Source organism: Melanaphis sacchari, unplaced genomic scaffold (genome assembly GCF_002803265.2).
Source record: "Melanaphis sacchari strain LSU unplaced genomic scaffold, SCAv2.0 Contig1_pilon_pilon, whole genome shotgun sequence".
Taxonomy (NCBI): Eukaryota; Metazoa; Arthropoda; class Insecta; order Hemiptera; family Aphididae; genus Melanaphis; species Melanaphis sacchari.
In genome coordinates this window covers 2369750-2393951 of record NW_020270976.1, presented here as the reverse complement: position 1 = coordinate 2393951, position 24202 = coordinate 2369750, and the positions used below count along the sequence as shown (strand labels likewise).

General features: G+C 22.7%; 1 protein-coding gene across 1 annotated transcript in view; it reads right to left on the bottom strand.

Annotated features, from left to right (window-relative positions):
* The window catches only part of LOC112593127 (collagen alpha-1(V) chain-like), a 75832-nt gene that overhangs the window by 9690 nt on the left and 41940 nt on the right, over positions 1-24202 (bottom strand). The window contains exons 28-52 of the mRNA XM_025337430.1: positions 23863-23960; positions 23659-23727; positions 23518-23593; positions 23336-23425; positions 23230-23265; positions 21621-21700; positions 19994-20056; positions 18772-18835; positions 18274-18318; positions 18144-18196; positions 16470-16526; positions 16326-16404; positions 16152-16232; positions 15788-15859; positions 15417-15505; positions 15250-15322; positions 14804-14900; positions 13711-13810; positions 13437-13509; positions 8386-8474; positions 6894-6957; positions 6573-6617; positions 4226-4332; positions 1917-2024; positions 1380-1710 (exon numbers count right to left, since the gene is read on the bottom strand). Of these exons, the coding sequence (XP_025193215.1) occupies positions 1380-1710; positions 1917-2024; positions 4226-4332; positions 6573-6617; positions 6894-6957; positions 8386-8474; positions 13437-13509; positions 13711-13810; positions 14804-14900; positions 15250-15322; positions 15417-15505; positions 15788-15859; positions 16152-16232; positions 16326-16404; positions 16470-16526; positions 18144-18196; positions 18274-18318; positions 18772-18835; positions 19994-20056; positions 21621-21700; positions 23230-23265; positions 23336-23425; positions 23518-23593; positions 23659-23727; positions 23863-23960 (2139 nt within the window). The remainder of the gene's footprint in view (positions 1-1379; positions 1711-1916; positions 2025-4225; positions 4333-6572; positions 6618-6893; positions 6958-8385; positions 8475-13436; positions 13510-13710; positions 13811-14803; positions 14901-15249; positions 15323-15416; positions 15506-15787; positions 15860-16151; positions 16233-16325; positions 16405-16469; positions 16527-18143; positions 18197-18273; positions 18319-18771; positions 18836-19993; positions 20057-21620; positions 21701-23229; positions 23266-23335; positions 23426-23517; positions 23594-23658; positions 23728-23862; positions 23961-24202) is intronic.

Here is a 24202-nt window from a genome sequence, read left to right as displayed (position 1 = left end):
GAAATCAATCATTATACATTCAGCTCGTTCCAGAATTATATTATTATTATTATTATTATTACTTTTGATTGAATTCGACAAGATATATTTATCATTTGCTAACAGTAATGGAATAAATTAATACTAGTATTATTAGATATATCCATATAACGGTTCATTGAAATAAAATTTTGAATTTAAATTATTCGAAAAAATATATTTCCTGATAGTACGACAATATTTTCACGTATTATTATTATTCTTTTTCACCCCTTATTTATGTTAAAATAGAGAATGGCTCAAATCAATTTTATTTTTAAGAGTGAGTCATTATTTACGCAACTTGTTTTGAGGAATTCAACAATTTCTTCATCTTAAATTATGTGTCTTGAAAATACTTTTAACGAACTATATTAGGGCTCTAAAACTTTTTTTTATCGTATTAACAACGTATCACTAATGTCTAAAAACAATTAAACTCAAAATTTCAATTAATTTATTTCAAAACGACCAGTGAATAAAATAGAACTTTATCTATATTCCACATATTAAAGTTTAAGAACCACTAAACTAGTTGGATAATAATAAATTTTAAATTTATAAATTTCATTATAATTGACATACTATACAAATTATCTTAGTCATTTTATTATAAAACTAAATAATTTTCAGTTGAATACTGCCTTCAATATAGTTTTAAATATTTACTCAAAATATTGCAAAAAAAATGTATAACTTTAAATATTAAAACAATGAAGGAAATTGTGCATTTTAATATGCATATTATCGATAAATTACTTAAGTTCCTAGATTATGAGTTATAGTTATTTCACATTAAAATATTTAATCGAAAAAACAACAACTGTTCATAATGTGTATAAGTCATGTACTGAGTTTATTAACTTTAAGCAATTTGATAAATGTGATAAAATACAACATTTAATATATAAAGAACTCAAATAGTTTTGAAATAAAGTTTTCAAATAAATGAAATGTTCTATAATTAATCGGACAAATATTTCTGAAATCTTATAGTAATTTTTGGTTTTTTAATAAGAACTATGTATACAATTAAACTTTATTTAACACAAATTAATAAAACCCCGCTATTATTGTTTAATATATTTTGCGTAGGAATTAATAACCGTTTTTATCATTACTATGACTTTTTATAGAGGTATTATGTCAACGGACTGAAGTGTATTAATAACAATAATTAATAGCTTCTAATTGTGTATGTTATTATAACTATTACTGTCTGTTTTGCTAAAGTCTAAAAGCGTATGTACTATTAATAATCGTAATTGCTTGATAATAAACGATTTTGGTACTGAGTAAGTTTGAATAATAAGATACTGTAAAATAATTTACGTTTACTATATAAATATAATTATAATTACCATCTTTAAACTGCGGATGCCCGTAAAATAAATCTTTACATGTCATAACGGGGTTATCGCGAGTTCCAACAGGCTTTCTTATTCGCTCCAAGTCTTGTCTCATACCATAAATTGAACTAACAATATCTATGTATTTAGGGCCATCATTATTTTCACTTGGTCCCGAATTACTCATTTTTGATTTTGTACTGTCTTCTGTATTGATATCATTGAATTCTCGCTTCCATCGAGCCAAAGCGTTTTGCTGAAATCCTGCCAATTCAGGTGGTAACAATGGTAATTCACCCGGTGGTCCCGGAGGACCTGGTGGTCCTGGAGGTCCTTGTTCACCCTGCACAGATATAAAAATCATATATTTTACACCGTACAAAGAAAAAAACTTCTGAAAACTGCAGTAATTATATTTCATTAAATAGTGGAGAAGTTATTTTAGATTTTAATACGAATTACAATGTTACATACTCGATATGTATTAAAACTAATTTTGCTTTTATTTTTGTAAGTAGAGAATGAACAAAATATATTTTTCCAACAAACCTTATTTCCAGCTACTCCTTCAATTCCTTTGGGACCTGGGAAACCTTCAACACCTGGAAGTCCAACCGGTCCATCATTGCCTTTAGTTCCTGTTAATCCAATCGGACCCTGAGAAATAATATTTTTTTAAATTGTATAATTTATAATAAAATACACATTCATTTTTGGTTTTTATAAAATTAACAAGCCAAAAAAAAAAAAAAATCAGAGATTTACCATTAGCAACAAATATTAATAATTTAATAAAAATGGGATGTGTCAATTAACCAATCTATTAAATACTTTGTTATCCTTCGAAATACTCACCAGCCTATGTTAAGTATTTTTCTTTTTCTTAATCAAGTATCCAATACTCCTATGTTTTAGATAATAAAAAACTACATAAACACATTTATCTTAACGAATATATTTTTTTGTTAATCCTCACTTTCGTTTGACAAATGACTCTCATTTATCACAAACCCCGTATTCTAAATACTTGTTTTTTTCACCACAAAGAAAAAACAATTTTCTTTTGTTTGGTTGTAATATCGTTTACACAGAACAGATCTTATAATTCTTGTGAATAATAATAATATTGAAAATTTTATTTGTAAGTACATGATAGAATTATAATCTTGTTATATTACTATCAAAAATAATAAAATAAATAGTCTATATCGTTAAATGTATATATATATAAATACATGATGTTACTTTAAAAATTTATTTTTCTTATCAAGATTTAAATATAAGATCTTAATTGAGTAAGAAAAACTGAAGTATATTATTATAAAATATATATGAAATAAAATATTTTAATTGAAGTATTAGAATGTTCTTTTTTTTTTTTTGTGTGTGTGTGTTTTCGATTACTAATAATATATACTTTTTAAATTTACTTAAAATTTTTATAAATAGTTATAGTAAAAACATATACTTATATAATTAAGTCATTTAAAACATTTAGGTATTAATATGTTAAATTTTAAACTTTTATTGAAGTTTTTGTGTTTATAGTTAATCAAATTATCGCTTAAAAAACATTTTTTGTCAACGAGGTAGTTATTTTTTTTTTATTAAATAAGTTATTTTTGAGAATTTCTCCCGGAAACAAATATCAAAAAATAACAGCAGATATTAATCAGATAATAGTTTAAGTTTTAAGTTCCTCTTTAAAATTCAAATTCTTAAACTGTAAGATATAAATCCTTGAAAGTTTAAAGAATCATAAAACTCAAATTGATAAACTTATAAATTATAATATTTTTATTGTGTTGATCGCTATCGAGTATTGAGAAAAAATAAATGATATATTTACAAGAATCAATAAAAAGATGGTTTTTTATTAAGATTTCCAAAGTAATTAGAATTTTATGAAATCAAACGAATTATTGAAAGCGTTTGAAAAATTATCTTACAAAACTTTTTTTAATAAAGAAAATGGCTTACAAAGATAACTATAAGATTGAAATATTATTCTTAACACTAAGTTGGATAATATATCAAGCTATAATAATTGTTTATTTATACACATACTTGTATAGGTTTTTTTTTTCCAACAACCATTATACTTTGATTACCTTTTTTATTTAAATATTACGTATGCTATTATATTTTTTATAAACTGTTAAAAAAATAATATGCAATGATTCATGACACATAATAATATTATATTTAATATGATTATAATCAAAAATTTTTTATTTTTCACAATTTTATTTAATAAACGTTAGTTCAAGTCGTTTATTGAATTTTTCAATATTTCTGAATAAGATTTTTTTTATTTCAGTTCAAATCGATATGATATTATGATATATTATTCTTTATTTTCATGAATTTAAAATTAATATAAATGTTGAAATCAAAAAAGTATTTGATAAAATGGTTTTAATTTAATACTTAAAAATAATAACCGATATCTTTAAATATAATATTTAACGTAAGCTAAACTGAAATCATTTGAAGAAAATTATAAAAATATTAATGAGTACATGACCGATAAATTAATAAAAAAATTAAATCAGAGTATAAACTTCGTGGTTAGCTATTAGACGTATTAATATACAATAATAATAATATTAACAAAGTAAAACGAATAATATATTCATTAAAAGCCTTCAAATATTCAAGAATTTACTAGTTTTATATCTTAGTTGGTTATTCAAAACAATAATTACAAAACTACGAGATAAAATTTCAAAAATAATACTTAATTAAAATTCTAATACGATATTGATTTTTTTATCTCTGAGAAATACTCTTATTAATAAAATTCAAACACTTAATAGAATGAAATTATAATATAGTAACTTATAAACTTATATTACCATTTCTCCTTTTTGTCCTTCAGGTCCTCGATCTCCTGGTTCACACTTGTCACCTTTTTCGCCTTCATGACCTTTGATACCCATTGGACCTATTTCTCCAGGATGACCTACAATAATAGTCACGTAAATATAACATTTTATTTTTATGTTACTACAGTAATAACCATAGCAATTGTTGCCCCAAGGTGATGTGTAATACATTTTTTGAAGGTTGAGTATATATAATAAATAAATATATAAGTTAAACAAAAAAAAAAAAAAAAATCCATTTAAACATAATGATAGTTTTAGTACCAATATTATGAGGAAGTACAAGTTTAAATGACGACATTTTTGTTCATGCGGAACTACGCTACATTGAGTTACATTTTATTTTTGAAATTGTAATTTGACAAATCAATGATTCAACTTGGTTAAATAAAAATGAAAAATTATTTTTTAATATGATAATTTTTGTAATAATATTATGTTAAATATTCGAAAAATAGTTTTAATACTTTTGAGGAAGAATTGGCGAAATTACATAACTTGTATATTTTTTAACATATTATCAACATAAATCTGCAAATAATTGATGTATATAATAAATATTTGTTTAAATATCTAAGAGTAGTTTGTTAAGTGAACTAACTTTTATTGTGATTTATTGAATAATAAATTACGAATTATGTATTTCAATGTAACCAATAGAATGAATTAAAAAGTGTGTTAAATACTTTATATTTTAATTCTAATAAATTATAAAAAAATAAATACAATACATATTAATGATCACCATAATTGTAACCTCGGGCTTAGTTTTAAATATGTTTTTTAAATTCAAAACGATGCTTTTGTATTAGTTAAGAATAAAATATCTACATATTGATATTAGATAGATTTATTTACTAAAAGATATCTTAATATCGGTTTAACGATATATTAAACCAATATATAAAATTATTAATTTTTATCGACGTTGACATTAATATGTCAACGCCTTAAAAAAAATAAATATAAAAATACAAATGAACATAAATAATTTAGTAGAAATTAAATCTCTTTAAAAAAAAAAAAAACTATATTTTTTTATTTTAAATAGATTAAAATGGTTTTGAGTTCTGTGTTATACCTGTTACTTAAATTCACAATATATGGTACGTGAATTATATTACTGTACTTTTTATTAGATAATGCATATATTATCATAAAGTATGTGAAAAATATTTTATGTATGACTTTTTAAAAAGTATTGATATAGTAGAGATATAGATTAATAAAATTAATTAAAAAAATTCTTCTTGTATAATATACACATAAACAGAATCACACTATAATATTTCCCATTCAGTTAAATTCTATGAGGGTAATGAATAAAATTATGTTTAATATTGACACTGTCTAATTAATAATGTCACAATAATATTTTAGTCATTTTCAAAATTATTACTGATCTATATTATTATTTTTTTACGTACATTATATATATTATCGTTGTTTGACAGAACCGTGTGTGTTTTATACAAATAGTATAGAGTAGGTTAGTATGTCTAGGACTCAGAATATAAATGTACACAATGTTATGCTTGGATGTTATCAAATATACATCAGATAAATAATATGTGTAATAAATTACGCTGTAAAAACTTTTTTGATTTATGCGAATTGTGTAAAAAATGAATAGAAATCAAAAGTGTTGCGTCCAATCAAATAATATTTTTTTCACATGATAGTAAATCCAAAAACATTAATTTATTAACGTCGTATTTTTAGTGTAACTATTAAACTACATCGAGAAATCATCGTTTATGAAACACCATATTTTTCCAATAACTTTATTTTCTACTTACACAATGAGAAACTTCAAAAGTATATAATATAATGACTACTAAAAAAAACATTAATTATGAGGTTTTTAATTTATTTCTAAACATTTTCAGTTTTAGTAGTTTCATCCCTAAATTTAATTTCAGTTGTACTTTGAAAACAATAATTTGTTTTATTTTACAGGAATTCATAAATTACATTATTAATTTTAGCGTATCTGAAGAGCAGTATTAATGTTTTAATATTAACACTACAGAGTCAGAATATGTACAAATTTGAATTTAAATTTATGTTGTAATTTTTTATAATAAATACTTAATTAGACTGAAATTTTAACTTTTTATTGTTTACAGTGAATTTATTGGTTTCTAGAAAATAAAACTTTTTATTCAAACGTTAACAACTTTAAGTGTATAGATTGTGTTATATTATAATAAAAATTTTATATTATATAAAATTATAAAATTTATTAAACATGTATTTTAATATACCTATTATTAATAGTAATTATCTAATAATAATATTATTTATTTTATTTTACCTTTTGGTCCTCGTTTTCCTCTTTCTCCTTTTTCACCTGGAGGCCCTGTTGACAATATAATGAATTAAAGACATACACTTTATATTATTTTACACGAATATTTTTAAAAAAAATTGTAAATAAATCATCATTTTATTTTCTTTAATAATTGATTAATGCACATTGATAATCGTAAATATACAAATGTACATAAATACTATATAATAAGAAACACGAATAAATTATAATATTAATTTGATTCTAGTTGTATAAATTGTAAATAGCTAATTGTTTTATTTATTTGAAAAAAAAATCTCTAATTTCAAACAAATTCATTTTTACCAATTTCGCCTATTTTTCCTGGTTCTCCGTCTTTTCCTGGTCTTCCTGGTAAACCGACTTCACCCTGTTATTAAATAAATATTAATAAAATCTTGATAATTTTTAAGAAGCTATTAAAATGGTGTATAGCTTATTATTGTTTTTACATATTAATCATTTTTTTTTTATTGTTTTTTTATATCATTTTGAAGTAATCCATAAGCATTTTATAGTAATTACTAATTACTATAACATATCTACTAGTAGGTATAGATGCTACATAAAATTACATAAATTTTAAACTTTGTGCTGAATTAGAAATGAAATGTATTTTAACTTATTTCCGTGATTTAGAGCAAAAAAGTTTTTTTCAATCTTCGGTATCGAGAGTGGTTTCAGGTAAAAAATGTATTCTGGTTGAATTTTTTATTCATTTATTTATTTATTTATTTATTTTTTTTTTTTGTGGAGTTTATTGGTTTAAGTTATTTTAATATAACTTACGTTGTACATGAAGGGATAATATAGAAATATATGATAAAAAATGTATAATGATACAATTAATATTATTTATATCAACTTTAATTCAGAAATATATAACGATAACTAATAAATTTAAACATACGTCTGTGTTAATAACTATTAATTGTTAAATATTAAATGATAATATTTTAGCTGTATGATTGTTATTAATGTATACATGGTCTCTAATTTATCTAGTGTTTGAATAATTTTAAAAAAGTTGATAATATTTCTACAGTTCATTATATATCAATTGGTTATTAATATTTAAGGAATCAATTTATTTTTTTAATTTAAAATTTAAAGAAAAATATTTAAATAAATATACAATTTTAATATGAATTATTAATGCTTACATACATTTATTAACAAAATGTACACCAAAATAAATTAATAATTCAAATTATAAACACTATTAATATGATAAATTTCAAAATAAATTAAAATACCCACTTAAACTTTTACAGATTTATTATATATTGAATTACTATTACAATTTATTATATTTTATAAAATATTTTTACTTCCTATACGCACTGTTTTCTATTCGTAGTACTGTATTATTAATATATTGAAAGAATCTTCTAATATTATTTCTATTATTTAAACATGAAAGAATAAAATAATATAGATGTCTGCAGACTAAATTATATGTCACGATCAAGGGAAGTCTTTGTGTTATAATAAAATGAAATATTTGACAAAAGAAAAACTAACTTGCTTATCCGCACATGTTTTTTTTTTTTTCTTATTGATTTGTTGTAAGCATTTTTTTACCGTCAAATAAGTATTAAAATACATTGAATGCATTTTAAATAGATGCATAAATAATTGCATCAATTATAAATATTTCTATTGTAAAAAGATGTACTTGCATAAAATTGCTTAATAAATCTATTCGTTATCAAAAATTAATTTAATGTGATATTTTTGAATTTAAAATATTATGTTTCAACTTAATAAATCAAAAATAATAGTTTTATATTCTTACCGCTAAACCAGGTGAGCCTATTGGTCCCTGAGGTCCTTGTGCACCCGGAGAACCTGTTATTCCAATAGGTCCGGGTAAACCTGTACCGCCTGGAAAATTAAAACATAAAATGAAAATGTATTTTTTAGAGTTATTAATTAGTTGATTATTTAATTTGATGAATAAAAAACACAATTTTTATTATATTAGTTAATATAAAAATATATGAACTTCGGTAAATATTTTAATTTTGATTGTGTTTATTAAATAGAATTGAGTATTACATTAAACTTGAACATATGGTAATTAAAATGCAGGTATTTTATTACAAATTAAAACCAAAATAGCATCAAAAACGATTTTATTAAAAATAATTATATTTTAAATCTTAAATAACTGATTATTGTTATTATGTTATTTCTTAACTATAATAATATTTCAACATAAGAAATAACACTCTAAGAATTTCAATAAATTTATCAAATAAATTCAATTTTATATTATACTTTTCAATTTAATTTAACTTTAAAAATTATAGTCTTAAATGCATAAAAAAATGTCACATAGTACTTGTTCTGTCATTGAACTAATTGCTCGTATATTTTGTTTTGACTATAAGAAATACAAGTTATACAATTTGATATATTCTAATCGTATTTTTTTTTGCACTTAATTTACTTAATAATTTAATGTTTAATAAGTATTCATATTGTCTAAACTTGATAAATTTAAATTAAATTTATAATATAAACTAAGTGTTTTTAATAAAAATGTATTGGTTTATTAAATAGTAACTATGACCGAAAGATTTGTTTAAATATTTTAATATCTAATCAACGTAAATATTTACAATTAGTTATTAATACTAATATTTAACAACTTTGCACAATATTATGCTTAAAAGTAGTTAAAATTATTTATTATTAAATATTTATAGAAAATTAATCTAAAATTTTGAATATATTGTGTTGCATTAGGTAGCTTTTGTTACTCACGTCTAGTATGAAACATTAAATACGACATAACACTTCTATCAACATTTCCAATGAAATATAATTTAGAAATTATTTCTCTCACACATTAAAACTATAATAAAAAACATAATTAGGTATTTCTGTTTAACGTTTAATTTTGTCTTTACTATGATATGGTTTACGTATACGTAATAGTTAATATACAAGTAACAAGAAAAATAGCAACAATAATTATATTTAAAATATTAATCTTTTTATACGTGTTTAAAATGTTAAATATAAGTTCTAGATACACATTCAATACTTCTATTTTATTTAACATCAGTTAGTATCAAATTATAATTTATTTCGTTTTAATTAAAAATATAATAATTTTGATTAATCAATAATTTTAACATTTTATATAGGTGATATAATTGTTGATGTAATGTTATGTACCAAAATGAAAAACGGTAATAACTGATAACAATTTATACAACTTACTACGGGATTCATGATTAATATTAATTATCCATTACCAACGCGCTTCGAACTAATTCTATACCACCCAGAGAATTAGTCCAAAAACTTGTCAAACCAAAGCCTACTTGGTGTCTAGTCTAATTATAAAATATGTTGCTTTCTCGGATTTATCAGTATTAAAGAAAATAAATATTAATACATCCACAATAGTATGTACTTTTTTTTATTTAACTATTGAAGTAATAATAAAATATTATTTTAACATAAAAAAAAAATAATATATTTTCAATAGCAATGACTATTGGAAAAATTCATGTACAAATAATATATTAGGTATATCAAAAAAATTGAATTTTTAATTCAACTCAACATTTTATTTTTTGTTTTAATTATTGTTAAGTTAACCAATTTGCAACGAGTATGCAGTAAAATTTAGGTAATTATGTCTATAGTGAATAATATGTATAAAAGATAAAAAAACGCAAGTTGACCAATAATAAATCTACTAGGTATATGAAACTTTATTATTTAACTCACTTTATTTATAATAAAATCAATTACTTTTGAATGCAGCTATGAACACATAATTATTAACTATAGTTTTAAAATCCAATTTATATTTAATTATTCTTTAAGTAATCTAAAATCTGGTAGCATCGTACACTGAATATAGGTAATTTAATTAATAGGTAAGATAAAAATTTTATAATTTCGACATTCGGGTATAAAATTATCATTCCTAATTATGCATTTTACCTATACATGATAAATATTTACATTGAAACATATTTAATATTAATCTGTATACGTATAAATACAGCTAAATTTAACAAATAAATTAGTATATTATTTAAAACATTTATATTAAGTATTTTAATATTTTAATAATAGTTTATATAACCAATTTTATAAAATAATAAATATTAAAAATTTTCTTTAACTGTATTTACCTAGACTATGTTTTAAAAGTATGGACATAAAATAAAATATTATATTATAAAAATAATTGAATCGATTATAACATTTCATAGGGTATATTATTCATTTCAAAATTTAAAATGTGTGTACGTATTAAAATAAAATTGTTATTTCATTTTCTTCGTCATAATATCTGAAGTAAAAATTAAAAAAAATCATGAATTATATTTTTATATAACAATGCTAATATAGAATTGAAATAAAATGTCTGGCTAGTTTGATACACTGTATTTTTAATACAATAACTTAGTCTTAATCATGAAGACCGTATCCTAAAATCCATTACTATCTGTGTGTGAAACTTACGAGTTATTCATAAGTGGTGAAAAAATTTAAACATCAAGTAAATATTTCATAATCGTTGGGGACTAACTACTAATAAAACATTGAACTTTCGTAAATTATAAAAATAAGATACATGCTATCTTGTGGATATATCTACATCGGTATTGTACTTTAGTCCATTGTTGTTAACTATGATTTACTATTTTGGACCACTGAGGGTGAAGAATGCTGGGCTACTATGCTACTGTGGAACTTCTCACTGGTCTGGTGTTTTATTATGTGTTCCAGGGCCAGTAAAAAATAATCCGCCTTTTATTATATTACTTTTGAAAAAAATAACAATATTATGAGTATAGTAAGCAATACACTGCATTTTTCTGAAATTATTTATTACTAATATTTAAAATTAAAAATAAAGTATTAGCTACCGTACCGTGAATGAACTATCTTATCCTTATATTATATTAAATGCTTCTTATATCCTAAAAGAATGACATATTCACTCTGTTGTCTTTATTTTACTAAAGAATAACTTGGGTATACCAAAATGTAGGTTTAATAGTTACAATTTTAAAGAACATTATATTATGTGTTCGTTAATTGAATTTTTTTTTTTTTTACAATATTTCATTTTTTTTAAGCTTGCAATGAATAGATACGTAAAATATTAATATTTAAAAATAACCAGTTATATCTTATAAATTAAAACTACTTGATAGGATTTTGTTTGAATTATTCAAATAATTGATTATAATAAAAATGTATGTACGAATATAAATAAAATATTAGGTATCTAGTTATATTATACAACAATTAAAAACGTTAACTTTAAGAATTTTTTTCGTAGTAAATTTATTTATTATTTACTTATTATTAGAAATTTTATGATGAATCGTCATTTATTCTTATATTAAGAGTTTAAACATAATTTTAGTTATATCCAATCACAAATTTTAGAAATAATATTAATCTTTTTTTTTAATCCCCTTAAAGTTTATTTTTTGAAGTGTATTAAAGTATTTAAATATTTTTAAACATAAATAATATCATAACATGAAATTTTATAAATAGGTAAGTAAAAATTAAGCTAAATAGATAACCTAGAAATGTTTATGCCATCTTGTCGGGCCAAATGTTCGATTTGATCACTGTTTACTTTCTCAAGTAAATAATTGGTTAGGAAGTGTTAAAGATTATCTATGTAGGTTAAGCTACTTAAACAAAAAGTCAGTGATAAAGTGTCAAGTTAATTGTAAAGTTTCAGGAAATATATCAAATGATTTAATGTAGAGACGTGAAAACCCTGGCTACTATCAGTATTACATCAGTATATATCACTTAACTTTTCAGCTCTACATTTTATTTATAAAAATGTCAAATATTTAAAAAAAATGGTTAATAAACATTTACTTCTTAAATAAATTGAATCTTTATTTATAAACTTTAAACAGTTAATATCGTAAATTTGAGTAAATTGTTTCCATTTATGCACCAATACAATATTATACCTCTTTAGTTTTCTAGGAATTTTCAATAAATTGATAAAAAATGAGCATTTATACTAAATAAAGATCCATTTTAAACTGTTTTTCTATAAGTTTTTATTTATCTATTACTTTAAAATTAGAAATACTAATACTTTACTGGCTTGCCCTAACATGATCAAAGTCATACACATTTTGAAATATATGTTTATTTTTGTTTATTTTTATAACAGAATAATTCTAACATTAAACTTGGGTTAAGCTGAAGAAAAACTAACTTTGCAACATCATATTGTTCATATCAAAATCTATGGAAATAAATATTTTTAACAAAATTCTTTGAATTATATAGAATAAGTACCTCAAGAACAAAAGCTTTTATTTAGGGTAATTTAACGATAATAACTTTTATCACCTTCATCGATTTATAATTTATTACTGTTGTTTGAATGCGGAAGTTTAAAACAATAAGATCGTATTTTTTACTTTAAGTTTATTTTGAATGCCCCCCCCCCCCCCAAAAAAAAAACGATAACTTTTCACGATAAAGGAAACTAGTTTGTCGGAATTCAAGTACAAAATGACATTCATCGTATTACCAGTATAATAATAAAATGAAAAAATAAAACTTTTTTTTTTTAAAAAGGTCTTTTACCTTTCTTTTACAATTTAAAGTATTGATAACATTTTAACTTAGAGACTATTTTAGAATAATCTCATTCAATGTATTAAAACAAATAGTTTTAAAACTGTAATTGTACGTATTTACGATAAAAAAATAAAATAACTCTATGTGTTTAAATTACTCGTTTTTAGCAAACATTTAATTCATATATAAATATGAATTAATAGTGAATTGAATTGTTTGAGTACATTGATTTGTCCTTACCCATTAAACCTTGATCGCCTTTTTCTCCGGGTAATCCTGAACTTCCTTGAGGTCCTGATGGACCTTCGTTTCCCTAAAATCACATAATTCACATAAATAATACGTCTTAAACATTATACATATACTTTTAGTATAAAGATTAATATATTAATTTAAAAACAATAACTAATAATACTGATGTAAACATTAAAGTTTTAAAATGATTTTCATAAAGTACCAATTATTTAAGAAATTTACTTCATGATTTGAATTTAGTTAACTACGCATAGCTTACAGTTCGTCCTGGAGGACCCACGATACCTGGATTACCGGGTGGGCCAATTTCACCTGGAGGTCCTGGAGCACCAATTTTTCCATCATCGCCATCTCGACCCCTACGTAGATTGGTTATTCATTAAACAACATTCTTAAGACCAGTTAGCATTTCAAAAATGTTATTAGTTTCAATACAAAAAAATTCTTAATTCAGTTGGATATACTAATTTTTACCATTTATAAATTAATACTGATGTATAATAACTTGAAAATAATCTATATGTTTTAAAAATTTCATTGAGCATAGAAAATAATGATACCTAAACATAATAGAAAACTAAACATAACAGAAAATTTCATGTTCCTAGGATTTATATATTTTTTGAAATACAATCAAACAAATAAAATTCTAAAAGGAAAATTTTTTTTTTTTGGTTCAAAAAACAAATTTCTCTTTAAATTAAACCCCTAAAATTATTGACAAGCTCATTAAACAAAACTATGCTTATACTTTTTTAATTTTTTTTTATTACTAAAAAAAAACTCACGAGAAACCTTGTATTATATTTTCAAATTTTTGACTGAAAAATATTTGTGCTATCAACATGATAAATCAAAAAAAAAGTTAAAAATTGCAAATGTTAAATGGCTTTAAATTGAAAAAAAAAGAGTTAAAAAATTTTAAGGGTTTGATCGTGTATTTAAAATTATAATATAATTTTTTTATAAAAAACTTATGTGTTATAGTTATTCCTTTTTAAATAATGAAAAATAAACTAAATATATTTTATCGAAAACTGATATTATGTAAATATTTTCATTTTTACATTGTTTTTTTTACTCAATTTACTTGTATTTATTTAATTTTTATTGTTTCCCCTCTCTATCTCCAGGAAACAATATATGTTAAATTTTATATTAGAAACTATCTCGGATTTCTGAAATTGAAGTACATTTTTTGCTTCAAAACGTAAAGAAAAAAATCAATACAATTTTTTTTTTTTTTTAACAAACGTCAATGCATAACCACTTCATTTCTCACTCTACTCTTAATCTAAAATAGTAGAATTATTTACAGTTACATCATTGTTTATACTATATGTATTTCTTACCTGTCGCCTTTTGGACCTTGAATGCCGGGTTCCCCTTGAATTCCCGGAAATCCAGGAACACCTGCATTACCTTTTGGTCCTTCTGGCCCAATGTTACCTGATTATGATATTTATTTAAAATAAAACAATAAAAATATAAAGTCCCATTAATTTTTTCAATATGTTTCTATATCAAAAAATGTTTCAAAATAAGGGAAATATAAATCGTATTTGAGTTTAAATTACGTAAAAAATAATCACAAATATGATTTTATTTGAATCTAGTGAAAAATAAGTATTTAAAAGTTATCAGCCAAGGTTAACCTAACCTAAGCTATACTTAAATGATTTATATTTATACTAAGATGGTTATATATAGAAGTTCAAAAATTAGTAGCATATTATTTATATAATTATATTGTGAATTATAATAACAGCTTAGAAGTAAAAAAAAAAAAACTACTAACCTCTTGGTCCTATTGGTCCTTGCGTTCCGATTTTACCTTCATCTCCTTTTGCGCCCATTGGACCACGTTCACCCTAAGTAATATCGAATTTATATTTTAATACATGAGATTTAACATAATGTAAGAGTTTAAAATGAATGCTAAAAAAATAAATTAAGCAGACATACGTGTTTTCCATCAAGACCCTGTGGGCCTGGTGGTCCAATTACACCTGGCTCGCCTTTAGATCCCGGAGGTCCATCTGCACCCACTGGACCTATATAACAAAAATACAAACATCAGTACATTCAATAGATTACTAGAAATTAATATTAAAAATAATTATTTAAGACGACATGATTTTATAACGTTTTTTTATGACTTAAATCTCTGAAATATCAAAATCAAAATTCATATACCTATTATTATATTATATTAGGTAGGTAAAATTAAATATGATGCAATGGAGTAATATTAAATTATGTTCTTGAGAATATGATTATTCATATAAAATACAAATTTTAAAATTAATAATAATTACTTCTTAGTTTTTACTCACCATACTGTCCATCAACACCTTTAAAACCTCTAGGACCGATTTCACCGGGAACTCCAGGTTGTCCGATGGGACCTATATTGATTGCATTTCAATTAACAATAATTAATTAAATCAAAACACTTCCGCGTATTTACACACGTGGTGATATCAAACCATATCATTGAAATTCGATTACATTAATTTAATATACTATACATTATAGTAAAGATCAAAGTAATATGATAAACCTTTTTACAGACTCATGTACAGAGAATATTGAGTGACAGATTTTTATCGATTTTGTTTATCATTACTGATAGGTTTGGTAGTTGGAATTTTTATAGATAATTAAATTTAAAACTTACTACATAGTTTATACAATTACCTTTGGTACCAATATCCCCGGGCTCGCCTTTTGGTCCAATTGGTCCTGGGATACCCTGTGTCCCTGGTGGTCCAGGTGGTCCTAAGTACACAATAAAAAATACATACATACAGTACTAGGATAGTTATATTATAATGCACCAATGCACCATAGAATAACTTGTCAAGTTTTAACCTGTAATTCCAGCAGACCCTTCTTCTCCTTTAGCTCCTTGTCTCCCGATTTCACCGATCGGACCTCTTTCTCCTGGCACCTACGGAACCATATTATATTAAAAACTATTTTATTTTTTATTTTTAAAACACTATTTATATATACCCCAACTGGTCCTGGTTCTCCTCTTAATCCTGGATTTCCTAATGCTCCGACCGGACCCTAGATATACATAAATTTAAAATGTCTTTTTAAAATATTACATGTATGCAATGGGTTTAGACAATCACTAAATTAATGTATAATTAATAGCAATCAACATACTTAATTATGAATATTTTAATGAATAATGAAAAGAATAGTTGTAATAATATGTGAATTAAAAATTCGACGAATAAAAATAATTATGAAATCATTACTTTATTTGTTTCTTTAATAAAAAAGTTATAAAGAGACAATGAAAACTTCATAGTGAGCGTTAATTCTAAAATGAAATAAATTTAATAATATTTAAATATTTATGATTATCGGTATTATTTTAATCATTGTATGTGTCATGTGATAAATGTATAGGTATAGGATCAATTATTAAAATTTTTTTTTTAGAATTTTATTTTGAAAATTGTTCTATGAATTATATAAGATCAATAGAACCATGTTGAATGCTGATCAAACATTTATGATAAACATTTTTTAATGTTGTAAGCTATCAGATGCCTATGGTTATCATTATTTAGAGAACATATTATTATTTAACTCATTACGAGAGAACGTTATTGATGATAACAATTACCTATATTTGAATGATAATAATAAAAAATAAAAACTATATAAAGTAGGAACTCATATTGTATTATAATAATAAGTATAAATCAAATTAAAACCAATGAAATTTGTGTAAATATTTAATATATAGTTCGTTCATACGAATGATTTAAATGTCTAAATTGGTATTTATAGTTTTTAGACCATTGAAAAATAATTTATTACTCCTAATTCCTATACATGGTACATTATGGTCGTACTAATTTTTCGTTATGTGCTTCAATTATACGTATTTTTCAATACTCTATTTTATTTTTGAAGTTATTAACATAGCTATTATTTGTTTCACATTTTATGTATGCGTGGTATTGATTGTACATACCAATAATACAAGAAAATATCCTTTTAAATTTGCTTCCAGCTTAAATATAAAAGTACCACCTTATAAGACTAAACATTTTAAATAGATTACAATATCTAATTTCAATAGTTATCATAAATTTCCTTTAATTAAAGTTTTGTTTTTAAAAATTTTAAAATCAAGTAATACCTACTTAGATTTGTAAGTCTTTTTTTTTAACAAAGTTTATTTACTTTTTTTATTTAACCTAATTTTGATTTATTTTATTTATGTAAAGGAATATATTAATCAATTATTGTCTAATTGTTTATAAAGAATAAATTATACCATTTAAAATAATTTTTAAACAATTTAAAATATACAATAATTATAGCAATAAATATATTTTTTTTCTTAATTTATTAAACAACTTGTAAATTTTAAAGGCCAATACTAACAGATTTATAAATATATTAAGTGTAATTATTGATCAAAATTGCAACCTAACAAAAATAGCTTACATTTTGGCAAAAATAAATAATGTTATCTAATCTGTTATAATTGTGCCCAATCTCTCCTATGCAGTGCTCAATGATATTATGTATAATGTAAATATTGTATTTTTTGTGGTTTTGACCATTTCTGAGCTAATACTGTTCATTTAGTAAGGTAGATTGAAATTATGAATAACAAGTAAAAAATTTTCATTCATAGCTTAAAAATTTGCTACTTACCATTTCTCCCTTTGAACCTTTGAATCCTTTTTCTCCAGGAACGCCGATTTCACCTATTATGGAATAATGGATGGTCCTGATAACAATTGACAAAGCTGATAATATAATTAAACGTTAGACCTAATATCACCTTTATCTCCATCTTCTCCTGGTGGCCCAACAGGCCCTGGTGGTCCTATAAAACACAACAAATATTATAGTAAAGACTTGAACCGAAGCGAAGAAAATATTAGATGAAAGTGTTGTTTTGATTACAAATATTTTTTTAGTTGAGTATTTAAAAGTTTGAATAATAATAACAATAACAGTTACACGTATTTATATTGTGTTTATAAAAAACAAGAAGTCGAGTAAGACATTAAATATCAAGGAAATAAAGTACCTAATATTATTAATCTTGTTGTAACATAGTATATTATGAAAATATGGTTAGTATAAGCAATAAATAAACATAAAAAGTAAAATACCTAAATCTTAAATTCTTAAAGTCAATATAAAAATATATTACGATATATTTAATGAAAAAATAACAATAATAAATATTTTTAATTATTATCTTATAATAGAAAATATTTTTATTTATAAAACAATAGTTATAATACACTGTCTTAAAATCAAGTGTACTAACCTGGAACGCCTCGTGCTCCCACCATTCCATCGTTTCCCATTGGACCAGCAAGTCCGATTTCACCCTAAATTGAATAAATATGAATACACAATAATTTATAACATAGCAATATTAATTATTTTTTTTAACAAACATATTAATAATCAATAAAATCAAAAATTATAGCACATAATATTTGAAACAATATGTATAATAAACACCACCTAGCATTGTGTAAGTAATAATTTGTATAAAAATTATATTCAACCCTGTAGAATTAGGATTTATTTTTTGTGGTATAACATGAAAGATATAACACTATCGATGTTTTATTTTGTATTATTCATTTACAAATTTTAAATATTCTTTGAATTAAAATAGCCGTCTTTAAAATTTACACACGACTTATGAAAATTGTCTTAATACAAAAATATTAAAAAAAAAAAAAACACTATTTCTCTCGAAATATATAAAATATTTAAACAATCAAATAAAACAATTGGCTATAAGATAGAACAAAATTCAAATACCAAAATTTAAAATAAAGAAAAAATATTAAATCAAGCTCGCATTAAGTATATTCAATTAATACTGATTTTTGGTGAAAAAACACGACTTTCCTGAATATAATTTGTGTAGTATAACTTTGAAAATTAAAAGCGTGTTTAATGAATGTAAAATACAGAAACGAACATAAAATAAGTGATATTATTGCAAAAGTTTAGGTTTAGAACTAAAAATAAGAAAATAATATTATTCAGTTCTTCAAATAAATAAATTTACTGTATAGATTATAAATTTATCAATTAATTGTTTTATACTATTTATTTAATAAATATCATTATTTTATCTCTATCTATCACTATTACTATTTAATTTCTTATTAACTTTAAGTTAATATTTTCTAAAAATATTATTTTTTTTTTCAATATGTTATATTATATATATAGTGTTAATGCCTCAAAATCTAAATGTATTCATGATCGATAAAAATAAAAAATAAAAACTGCACGATTGAAAGTTATGACAAAATTAATAGGTCTATATTTTTTTCAATAATTTTTCTAAATTTAAATTATAATAAACTATCCACTAAACTAGTTTGAAATTATAATTTTTATCATTAATTAAATTTATTTAGACAATAAAAGTAAAAATTTTAAAAAATAGACATTTTTATTTTAACAGTTTATTAAACAGTAATATTTTAATTTTTTAATTTTATATTTTGTTAAAACTGTACCTTATCTCCTTTCAAACCCACTGCACCTGGTGTACCTGTGGGTCCTTTGCGTCCTTCTGCACCCTAAATAAGACATTCAAAGTATAAAACAAAACAAATCAAGTAAATATTAATTGTGACATAAAATATCTGATATTTAAATCATTTAAGTGGTAATAAAATTGTCAGTAAATGTATTCAAATCAAAGGATTCGATTTTATTTTTTAATATAACTCAAATTTTAAGAAAATTGAATCTTATTTACTCATTTAATTTGTAAAATGTTTTTTTTTTTAACGATTAGACATTATATATCGACAAAAATAATTGATTAAGTTTCCAAAGACTTTTATTTTGAGTGGGAAGTAAATTAAATATTCATATTACTTATATTTTAAGTATATTTCAGAGGTAACGCGCATAGTTATTAATAATACTGCATACATATACAGTTATTTGTAAACTATTCATTTTAGACAAAACTCAATTTATTATTAGAAGCAAATGACTTGGAATAAGATGTTCCTAGTACAAAATGAGTAATTGAAAAAAAAAATTAATTTTAAAGCAACGCCAGTTTTTTAATAAAAAAATATATGGTTTTTATGATCAATACTGTTTCAAGAAAAAAAAAATTACCAATTGTTTTAGATTATAAATTCTAGTAATTTTTATTATATTAACATTAACATATTTGTATCTTAATAATAATACCTAGACCAAATTAAAAATTAGAATACGATCAAATATATTTCAAACTTAAAAGTTTGCGTTTTATTTAAAAAAAAACCTAGTTTTAGATACATAATTTAATATTCATAAATTGAATAGAAAAATTTGTAAAATCTATCTATATCTATAAATATTTCCATAGATGACATATAAATATTAAAAAATTAGAATTGTAAATTCTTCTTAATTTTAAAATAAAAAATATTATTTTACTATTACTGATCTTATTTTAAAATATGTTTACATAGCATAAAAATGAAAATAAAAATATAAATGAGTTAGTAAAACTAAAAAAAAAAAAACGATTGAATTTAATAGTCTTTCCAAACATTTACGTAAAATCACCAATAAAAAAGAAATAAAAATGATAAAGTAATATTTAATAAGAATTTATGTTTGTATTTTCACGCGTTATGTATTCTCGTCGGCTGTTAATACATGATGTGGAAATATTTTATTTCAATATATAAACAAATAAGTGAAAATAAAAAATAAAGAAAAGAAATAGTGATGTGTAGAACTCAGTAATTGGATCAAAACTAGTTATAAATGTTAAGTATACATTCATACTCACACAATATAAACATTTATTGATTAACACATCATATTCACTTTATAACTTAATACTCATATTACGGATAATGTGAATACCTAATGTTTATATTTTAAAAATAAGTTAGGCAATAAAATGTATTTTATAATTTGTGTTATAACTATTTTAAAACCTTTCTTCTAAAGTTCTTTTAAAAATATTTAAACTAACATTTTCAAACAAATCTTTATTGGTTTGTTATTTAATACTATAAAAATAATTTGCATATATATATATATATGCATAGTTTTATTTAAAAAAAATAGCATGTACATAATTTTTTTTTTTTTTTTTAACTATATTTTAAGTGTACATTACTTTACCTGTGGCCCTTCTTTACCAGATTCGCCTTGTTGCCCTTTATCTCCAGTTGATCCAATAGGACCTGGAGGTCCCATGTCACCTTAAAAACCATATTTTGAATATTAAATTGATCTGATACTAAAAGAAAAATTAATATACTACTTATTTTAATATATCTACATAAAATGTTTTTCACAAAACCAAATTTTCAATTAAAAAATGCAATAATTATCTTATCTGGTTTAGTAGTAACGATGTTATTTAAATTATAACCTTTATGATTATTTTTCGTAAAAACTTTTGAGGAAACTACACTGGTATATCCGTTGTGTAAACATACAACATATTAAGTTTGTATTTATCAGAACCAATTTCAAGTTGTTAACTTTAAAATTAGATTAAACTGACTTATTTCTACATTTAAAAGTTAATATATCACCTGTGTTCTTCCAATGGATTTTTATAATATTTTAATTCTTTATAAATTACACGAATTTTTACAGATTATGTTTTTTCTTTAAGTTATTAAGTGACTTTAACTAATATTTAAACCAAAATGTACGTTCACTATTTAAAATTTTTTATAATTAACTTAAATATTAGTGTAAATCGATAATTTTCTAAATTTAAAGATAAGAGTATCATATAAAATATCTTGTTAAAGTTTAAAGAGACTTATAACTAGAAAACAAAAAAACTTCAAAATATTTTTCTAAAAATATTGTAATATGTTACAAAATATGCATTTAAAATTCAATAAAAAATATTTTATTTAAAATTAAGTATAAATATATTTGTTTATTAATTAAATATTAAAAAAAGGTATTTTGTTGTTTTCACTATAAGTTTTTTTATGTTTGTTTCTTTATCTTCAATCTATAAAATATTAGCTCATTTTAATAAAAAGACTTCCTTGTAATTGGTGTTTTTAATTTTTGCATTTTTAAGTTATGAAACAAAAGCTGGCACGATGTTATGTATAACCTAACAAACAATGAACGTACGACATTAACTAATTGTTTTCCATTAAATATTTAAACTAAATTAATTTGATATGAATTCAAACATGTTTATCCACAACGGTAAAAATCAAATATATAATATGATAAGTACCTATGGTCAAAAATTTGATAAATATACAATGTAAGATTTGTTACAACATCACTTAGGTTCTTATATAGGTATGTACTAAGATAATTTTAATATGAAATCAATATTTTTTGGCCACCTAGTAATTCAGTGAGTTTTTTTAGCGTTATGTGAAAGTTTAGTTTCGTCGTTAATACACGACACGTATTTTCAGTGCTAATTTGACGTAGATACGCGAAAAACTTTGATCAAAAAATATGAGGATTTAATATAAATAATTTTTTCTCGTTAAACATTAACTAGAGAAAATGATACTAATTTTGTTGTATCTATTATAAGTTAAATTAGAATTCTGTATTGTATTATGATACACCTAGCATAATAATAAAACCAAACACTACAACATCTAAATATTATTTAACACAATATGCTGTTGATTCATTTACATTAATACAATTGATAGTTGTAAGTTGTTTTTACTGCTTGTGTACAATATTTGTAAGTATAACTAATTAAAAAATAAAATACTAAAATACAAACCTTTTAGTCCAGCTGCTCCGGGAACTCCCGGAAATCCTGTGAAAAAATTGTTAATTGTTTTTATAAAATTTAAATTAACCAAAAATTATATTTCATATCAATTTACCTCTATCACCAGGAAATCCTGGTAATCCTGGAGAACCAGGTTCACCCGGCTTTCCAGGCAGACCAGCTGGGCCTGGAAGTCCTTCTTTTCCTATAAAATAAAATATGGAAAGTGCAATTAATTTCATATTGAGTTATATGAACTTTATAAAATAAAATATTACAAAAGTTCGTTATTATTACCTGCGTCACCCGGTCTTCCTGCTTCTCCTGGTAAACCAGGTTGACCTGACGGCCCTGGTTCTCCAATAGAGCCTATCTATTATGAAAAACTCAAATTATTTTTTTTTTTTAAACGATTATTCGAATTTAATATATACTGACTTCGCCTGATTGACCAGGTGGTCCAACAACTCCAGGTATTCCAGTAACACCTATGGGTCCCGTGTCACCCTAAAATATAAATATTTTACTATACTATAACCTATTGTGAACTTAAATATTTATTTATGTAACATGATTTTATATAGTATGTTTATAAATCTTTAATTAATATAATATATGTTAGTTTATTTATCAGATACTAACTGGAGGACCTCGTTCTCCTGGAAATCCAGGTAAACCATCTTTTCCACTAATTCCAGGTGCGCCTGTAGGGCCGATAAATCCTCTTAGTCCATCCGCACCTGTCTTATGCAATTTAAATAATTAATAATTTGCAATATATATGTATAATAAAATATTGATCATTAATTAATGAAAAAAAAAAATACAGAAAAAATAATATTTTATTGACCAATGTTACTGCACCAATGAAATTGTGTGAACCACAATTACTGTATTTATATTTAAATTATAATAAACATAAATATATATCAACAAGACAAAATGTGTACTTCAATAATATTATTATCATAAAGTGTTGTCA